The 7,500-nt window shown below is 48.5% G+C and overlaps 2 protein-coding genes across 2 annotated transcripts; one reads left to right on the top strand and one right to left on the bottom strand.

Moving 5' to 3' along the window:
• The first annotated feature begins 3,286 nt into the window (after window positions 1-3,286).
• LOC125959151 (uncharacterized) lies at window positions 3,287-4,101 on the top strand. Its single transcript, XM_049691960.1, has 3 exons — window positions 3,287-3,484; window positions 3,554-3,750; window positions 3,819-4,101. The coding sequence occupies exons 1-3, from the start codon at window positions 3,287-3,289 to the stop codon at window positions 4,099-4,101; spliced, it is 678 nt and encodes a 225-aa protein (XP_049547917.1).
• A 173-nt stretch (window positions 4,102-4,274) lies between these two features.
• On the bottom strand, window positions 4,275-5,650 carry LOC125959150 (uncharacterized). The gene is made up of 4 exons (XM_049691959.1): window positions 5,489-5,650; window positions 4,686-5,404; window positions 4,473-4,583; window positions 4,275-4,413 (listed from the first exon to the last, which is right to left on the bottom strand). The coding sequence occupies exons 1-4, from the start codon at window positions 5,648-5,650 to the stop codon at window positions 4,275-4,277; spliced, it is 1,131 nt and encodes a 376-aa protein (XP_049547916.1).
• Between the last annotated feature and the right edge of the window lie 1,850 nt (window positions 5,651-7,500).

Below are 7,500 nucleotides of genomic sequence, written 5' to 3'. Positions count from 1 at the left end.
AACGGCAGTGTCTGAATGAGTCGTGAACTCGTGGCCGTTTGGCATCGAAGAGAAGAGTGAATAACTAAGGTAACAAGAATTTGCCACCACCACCCCCCCCCCCCCCCCAAAATGCAATTGATACTATAAGTGCACCCTTGCAAAATAAAAGAAAAGGGAGAGAGAGAGAGAAGAACGAGGAAAACCGTCAAACAATCTGAGTAAGAATAATAATAATTATAATAACTACTTCTAATGAGGTAATGCGTCGGCGAAGGGCGGAGAGGGTGAAGGGGTGTCGCTGGGCGTCCCGTGACGTGGGCCCACACGTGGGAAAGGACGCAAAACGATCCGATTTCATTTTGCGCCGTGAGTGAAAACTTTGATGGAAAACACGTTGTGATCAAATACTCAATCTTAATGTTACTGTCACGTAATGGTTTGAAAGAAGGTGCTGCACGCAGGAGAGGCTGGAGATGCAACCATGCACACCATCATAATCATAATGCAGCGAATGCAAACACCCCTCATACATACACACAGACACATACACACAAACATGTTCAGAAGCACAAATACGTAGGCCAGTGCATGCATGCATGCACTAATACGGATGAAGGCATTGAAGGGTTGCAAGCGCGCCAAAGCGAATGATGCGATCGATGCATCTGGCGACTCCGTACATGCTCCATGCTAAACCAGCAACAATGCCAAATGTTGCTGGTAAATAAGCTAGCACCACGGACCTTCGTGGTCGTCTACAGGTGGTCATGTACCCAAGATATCCGTTTAATGTGTATGTAGCTAGCGAATCCGTCGATTGCAGTCCATCACTGCCAGACGGAAGGCTGCAATTCATTAGCGTGGATGCAAATGCATCCGGCCAGGGTGCCAAAATGCGACTAAACACACACACACACACACACCCTCATGAATACAATCATACATTGACACACATTCTAGAGCAATCCTTAAACCATAAAGCAGTGAAACGGTGCAGGAGAAAATACAAAACAAAACAAAAAAAAATGGACGAATGAAAACGAACAAAAGATTGACGACGGTTGTATCAATTTCATGCAAAAAATAAGAATAGTGGGGTGGGGTGCAGCCGCGGGTGCACTAGTGAAGTTACACACATGATAGAGCGACGCCAGCGACCGCCTTCCGTCGCGTGTCGTGAAGGATAAACGGTCATTATAGTTGCCAGCAGCCATGTCATTAAACTCATTTAAAAAAAAACCCCGATGCTCACGAGGCAGATAGAGGCGCGTACGAGTGAGAGTTAAATACGAGCGCCGACGCCATCTGGGAAAACTTGCGTAGGTTGCGCGCAGATATGATGCCACACTGAACGGTGTTGGCGACTGCTGACGAAGAGATTCCAGGTGAAGGCGAAAACACGCATAAGGAGCCAGCTATAAAGCTAAGAGGAATACCGGAGGATAACAGAGAAGCATTAATGTTTCATAAACAGTCAACGTACACCTCGATGGCGTAAAAGAAAGAGGTGAACGGAAGGAGAGACACGAAAATAGATACAAAAACACACACACACATGCTGCTGACACCTACACACAAACAGAAACCGGATAGGGGAAAGAAAAAGTGGAATCGAACACGCCAACAGGACATGCCAAAACACTGCGAAAGCGAATCGCAATATGTAAGAAACTGCATAGCAAAGGAACCGTGGAGGAATTGAAAAGCGAAAGAGTGTGAAAGTTAAAAGCAAAGGGAAAGCGAGTAGTGAGTGCATCGGGAAGCGAGTGTCGAAACGTAACTGTAGCGTTTCACATTTTGGAAAGATAAAACACGAAAACGAAACGAAACGAAACGCGGTAACGATGGTGCCGAAGGTGGTAGGCACGGGCTTACGAGGCATGAAAAAGCGAACCGCGACCGGGGGAAAGGGGAAGGAAAACATGATAAGAAGGTATTAGATTGTATATTATAGAAATTTATTAATATATACATATATAAATAAATGTTACGCGTTATTAATAAATTATAAAAAAATATGAATCATGTGTTTTCGGGTACTTTTGGTGGAAGGATGACTTTGACGCTACATCCGAACTCTGTTTTGTGGTTCCGATAGTTTGTCCCATAGTTTTGTTCATATTATGTTGTTAACGATTCGTTTTCATTACACAACTTTAATTGCTCTACTGCCAACGAGCCCTTCTTTTATTCTATTCCATCAATTAGCAACCGCAGAGTTGGTTACTCCACGCCACAACGTGACAAATGAGGATAGTGACCGTAGCAACCGGCATGCTTTGATTGTCGTTTGCATTTTTGATACCCAGCCAATCCATACAGTGGCATCAAGTGCACTGCTGCGATGTGTGTAATGGATTCACGGAATGGTTCATGATGGTAGCAAGTTGGGCCAAAAGCAACAGGTTGGTGGTACTGTGTATGTGGTGGAGTTATAGAAGCTACCTACCTAGGCCGCCCGGTAACTCATGCTCATGCAGAGCACACTACGATCAATCATCGTGCTCCATCCGGGCAACCCGCAGTGAAACCAGTGGTGAAAGAAAGCTGACTACGCCGCACGCGACATGCTAATTGTTAGAGGCCGACCGATGGGAAAAGGGGGTGCGAAGATCGTTCTTTTACCGTTCTACTTGAGCTTAAGTTATAGGAATATAAACTTCAATTAGCACCTTTGCCCGTGTGCGGTGTGCGGTCCTCCTCTCCGTCTGCACGTCACGTCACACCATTCCCTTCGACCGGACTAGAACTGACAGCTCTCTCGGCTGATATGGTTTCTGTGGCACAAGGCATTCCAAAAAAGAGAAGGAAAAGAAAGAACCGGAACGTTGGGAACATCTTGCAGACCGACTCCAGCCGGCCAGTTAGTAACGAGCCGCACCGTCGTAGACCAGGTTCCATTTCCAACGCAACCAAACGACGTGAGCGCGCCACGAAATTGAATATTTCATCAGCCACTTCCGAGGAGTTGCTCCGGCTGCGTACCGGCCAGTGACGGTGGTTAGTGTTCGCGTATTCCGGTCGTTACAGTCGCCAGCAAACCAGTGACCCAGTACCAGTTATTCCGTAGTAGTCGCAAGCAATATTACTACGCCTGGAACGCCTCGGAACCGTACCCGGTCACATTAGCAGCCCATCAAGCGGTGTAGCGCGGTAATCATATTTGCATGGTAAACGGTTCGGTCCGTTTGTGTTCGCTCCATCATTTACGTCACGTCACACCGGGATGGGTTGCCACGGGATGACGATTGGACGAACGCGGTGGTTGAACAGTTTGGTGGCTATTAGCTGGCTGGCCGTGACCATGGCAGTGTTGACGGTCAGTGCTACGACGCTGGAGGATGATGATGATGTGGTTCGCCGGCTGGTACCGAACCGTACCGTCGTGGCCAGCGGTGATGTTCCGGAAGTTCCGGAAGACGTCTGGAAGGGTACGGACCGGGAGCGTGTGCTGTCGCGGCGGAAAAGATTCGTTGTCTTCCCGGAAGGATCCAGTTTTTCGGTGAGTCAGTGAAGGGATCTTCCAGGGGGCTTAGGAATAACTCGATCGCTTCGCTAACCTCACCACCAGGTCGCCGTTTGTATGACGATCGGTCTGTACGGTAATCCCAACTATCAGTTCGTCAGTTGGGCACTCAATTGGGGCATTGCCTACAATCTGCCCAATCAGACGGTCAGCTTTCAGAAGGAGATGACGGAACCGAAACCGATGGTACAGCGTCGATACCGGCGAGATCTTTACCAGAAGCTTGAGGTCATCATGAACAGGTAGGACGATAAAATAACACGATAAGAGGGGAGCAAGTCGAACACTTAGTCTCCGTCCTGTTCCACAGTATGGGCTACGACGGTCGGGACTGCATACTGAGGGCACTCTGCGAAAGTTCGCAGTACTTTGGCCGCAAGGGCAGCAACATGATCGCCGAAATGTTACGGACCCTGTTTAGCTACCCGAAGTCGAAGGTGCTCTCGTTCGAGCACGACGATCACCGGCTGTACGACGAGGCACACCGGAAGGGCAAAAACATGGCCGCCTGTCAGTCGCTGTACGGGAACTGTCGGTTCTCGCTGCTAGAGCTCGCACTAGGAAAGTATTCGACACCGTTTGGGTTCATGTGATGCACATATGTATTGCAATCATTTATTAGCGCTTTAATTTAATTGTGTGAGTGTACTTTTGTAGTGTGTGCGCGTGAGTGTGTGTGTGTGTGTGTGTGTGTGTGTGTGTGAGAGAGAGAGATACTGAGAGATAATAAAGTGTAAAAGTTTAGCTTTCGCGTTCCCGTTTGGCGCTACGTTTCAAACTTTCCGAACAAAACCAGATCGAGTAAGCTCATGGGACATCCGGAACCGTACCGTTCGCCACAGTTTACGTTCACATCGCGCATCGCATTGCTGTAATCATCGTCGAGGGCCTCGTTCAGGGGGAAGCTGCAGAATTGGGAACATTAAATAAGTTGCTTCATGGAGTCTTGATCTTGCCGTCTTACCTGAAGAGTACCCGGAAGATATCCATCGTCATCGAGCGTCCGGGCGGTGGAAGCATATTCTTGGCCTCGCAGATACTCCGCAGAATGCACTCCTTCATGTGAAAACCAGTTCTGTGCAGGCGAGAGAAGAGAGAGAATCGTGTGAAGGTCATTCAGGCAACATTATCCTTCATAAAGCAAATAAGTTCTTATCCTCTGAAGCCTGTTACGCACATCGAACCGATTGTGTCCTCAAGATGTCCGAACAGGGCCCTCCGATCGCGGTAATGATGGAAGTGTTCCCAATCCGCGTGATGGCTAATGTTGAACGCCTCTCCGCTAAGCCACTTGGCACGGGCACGATCTTCCTCTTCCTCGGCCTGCAATGCCGCCTCAAGCATCGCCGATCGACGGTAACGGCCCTGCTGCTGCTGCTGCTGCTGCTGTTGGGGACGTTCACTCCATCCGTAATAGTTTCGCGAGGGAACCCCTCCAGCCCCTCCCAGATATCGATCGAGTACCGGGGAGCTTTGCGCCGGCGCGTAGCCATCAACTCTCGAGGAAGCCCAATAAGGGGACTGCACGGCAGGTCGGTACTGGTAAGGATTATCCACGTTCCAATCGGCTCGTTCTTCACCCCAACCCGGTGGTACCCAGGTGTCGGGATGATCCTTCAGATACTGTTCCACTTCCGCCGGTGATAGTTCCGATCCGTCGTGATGATCGTGTTCGTGGTCGTGTGGCATCATTGGTGGTGGTGGAGGGGGTGGTGGTGGTGGAGGTGGCGGTGGCTGCTTCTTTGGTTCCGGTGGATACATGGCGATCTTGCCCAGTTTCAGGGCCGATGCCTGATATTTGTAGTCCGGAAGTGGATAGTAAAGATCGAGCTCACCGATGACGTTGTAACCGGCCGGTCCCCGAAACACTAAACCCTTGCCGAAGGATGAGGTGAGCTGTACCGGGCGGGGGAGGGAAGAGATACTGCTATTAACATAAACGCATAAATGATCATGCATTGATCCTTAAGGAACACTTGCCAGCATGTTCGCACCGGGCGGAAAGAGCAGAAACCGTTTCTTCCTGCGCAATACCTCCGTCGAGGGCGCACGGTCGGAGATATCGTCGGACACATTGTACAAACCGCTGACTGACTCAGCGAGGAACACTAGAAACACCAGGAACGATCCGCACAGCTTCATCGTTCGCACCGTCGACGAGAGTTTGCGACACGAAGTAAAACCAAGGATTGCCGGATGCAGCCAGCTGGTGCTGGCTTTCATTGATTTGGACCCGCACGCATCATGGTGGCGGTGCGGTGCGGTGCTGGGTTACGGATGGATTACTCATTTTCAGGAGACGCGTGATGGCAATAAAATTATCGAGCTGGTGCTAAATGCAACGCTGACGACGATGAAGACGATGACGAGAACGAAGATGAAAACCACGCGCTACTGCGATGCGTGCTGCTCGATGAGAACGGTAACGGAATGAGGTCTGTTTGCTTTTGGGAACCACATTTTCATATTGTTTGCGACGGATTTATGTAGTCGCGTGTGAGAAGTGCTGCATATGGAAATGGCATATTATGCGTTTAATGATTTGTAAATAAGTATTCTTATTGGCAGTTAATATCAATTGATGATTTGAATTCTTCTGATCGATACTGCGATTTGATTGCGTGTTGATTTTCGTTTTCTAATGCTTACCAAAAACAATCATTGCATTCATTTGTTTGACGGTTTGTTGATTATATTGGCTTGGTGACTATATCTTTATGAGTTAATTATGAGTACTACTGTTTATAATTGCTAAGATTGCAAGCTCTAGTGAAAAAGACACGACTGAATAGCTGGTCACATGACATGATAAGTTTTTAATACATTTGCCGTTTAGGCTAGGGACCTTGCCCAATCAATAGACTAAACGATCTTTTTTTTGCAGAATTTTGTTGACAAAATAAAAATCAATCACGAACAGACGACGAGAGGACACATGAAATAGTTAGTTCCCATTATAAATTACCTAGAAAATCGCCAAAAACTATGAAAGGGGCCCTGCGGTGCTCTAATTGTTCCGCTCGCGACTACCAAAAAGGCAAACAGAATTCAAACTATCAACACGAAAAGGCTGTTATAAAAAAACAGGTGTTTTCTATTTATTGAACCCGCACAATAACGGGTGCTACTGGATTTGAACAGAAAACTGTCAGACCAAAAATGGACGGAATGGAATTGCTCATCTGCATAAAACAATATTCGTCAACGCGGGACTCGGGCCAGTAATTCCATTTTTATCTTTGCACTCATTTTCATCCCCATAAACGTCGACCGGTAAATGGAATACATATACAGCACCTCACCATTGTCACATGTGCCAATGTGGCAACGGCAATGCTTGCCGCTCTCGGAGCCCTCGAGATGAACGCGTGTGATATGAAAAATGTCAATTTCATTAGGGGGGAGGAGGGCGCGTGCCGTCCCGTGGTGTCCTCTCCGCCAGGTTGCGCACAACGACTATTTCCATTTTCCATTAGTTAAATGTCGATTTGTTTTAACAGCTGGTCGGGTTCGGGGCCGCTGGAAGCGTCAATTAACAGCATAACCAACTGTGTGGTACCAACGTGAGCGCTCCCACTAACCGATTCGATGCGTTTCGCAATCAATTATGCAGCCGGCGAGTAGTGTCCAAAGGGGGAGGTTTTCCCGCTCGGATGTTCAAAGCGAACGCTCGCCAAACCGGACTCCAAAGTCCGAAACAAAAAGAAACCCCGGCAGGCACACACACACACACAATGCGGCATTTGTCCCTGTGGAGACAGATTTATCCTGCTGTTTCTCGCAGTCGAGATTGGCATCGGGACTGAAAAGAGGGAAAAAGAAAACAAAAACGCATCCCCGTGTCTCGAAGACTCGAAGGAAAAACGGAAAATGTATCGCTCACGCAACGGTAACCGTGTATGTGTGTGTTTGTGTGCGTGTGTGTGTGTGTGGCATTCCTCGAGGGGCCAAGCGACCCGGACACACGCAGCCATCGTCAGTGCCGCAGTGTT

This window comes from Anopheles darlingi, chromosome 2 (genome assembly GCF_943734745.1).
Source record: "Anopheles darlingi chromosome 2, idAnoDarlMG_H_01, whole genome shotgun sequence".
In the NCBI taxonomy this organism is placed as follows: domain Eukaryota; kingdom Metazoa; phylum Arthropoda; class Insecta; order Diptera; family Culicidae; genus Anopheles; species Anopheles darlingi.
The sequence above is the reverse complement of the archived record's forward strand: the minus strand, read 5'-3'. Positions and strand labels throughout refer to the sequence as shown.

Coding starts and splice junctions, on each gene's coding strand:
- LOC125959151 (XM_049691960.1), top strand. CDS start 3,287: ATGGCAGTGTTGACGGTCAGTGCTACGACGCTGGAGGATGATGATGAT. Junction 3,485..3,553: donor CGGAAGGATCCAGTTTTTCG/GTGAGTCAGTGA, acceptor CCTCACCACCAG/GTCGCCGTTTGTATGACGAT. Junction 3,751..3,818: donor CTTGAGGTCATCATGAACAG/GTAGGACGATAA, acceptor CCTGTTCCACAG/TATGGGCTACGACGGTCGGG.
- LOC125959150 (XM_049691959.1), bottom strand. CDS start 5,650: ATGAAGCTGTGCGGATCGTTCCTGGTGTTTCTAGTGTTCCTCGCTGAG. Junction 5,405..5,488: donor CGCCCGGTGCGAACATGCTG/GCAAGTGTTCCT, acceptor CGCCCGGTACAG/CTCACCTCATCCTTCGGCAA. Junction 4,584..4,685: donor GAGGACACAATCGGTTCGAT/GTGCGTAACAGG, acceptor TCGCCTGCACAG/AACTGGTTTTCACATGAAGG.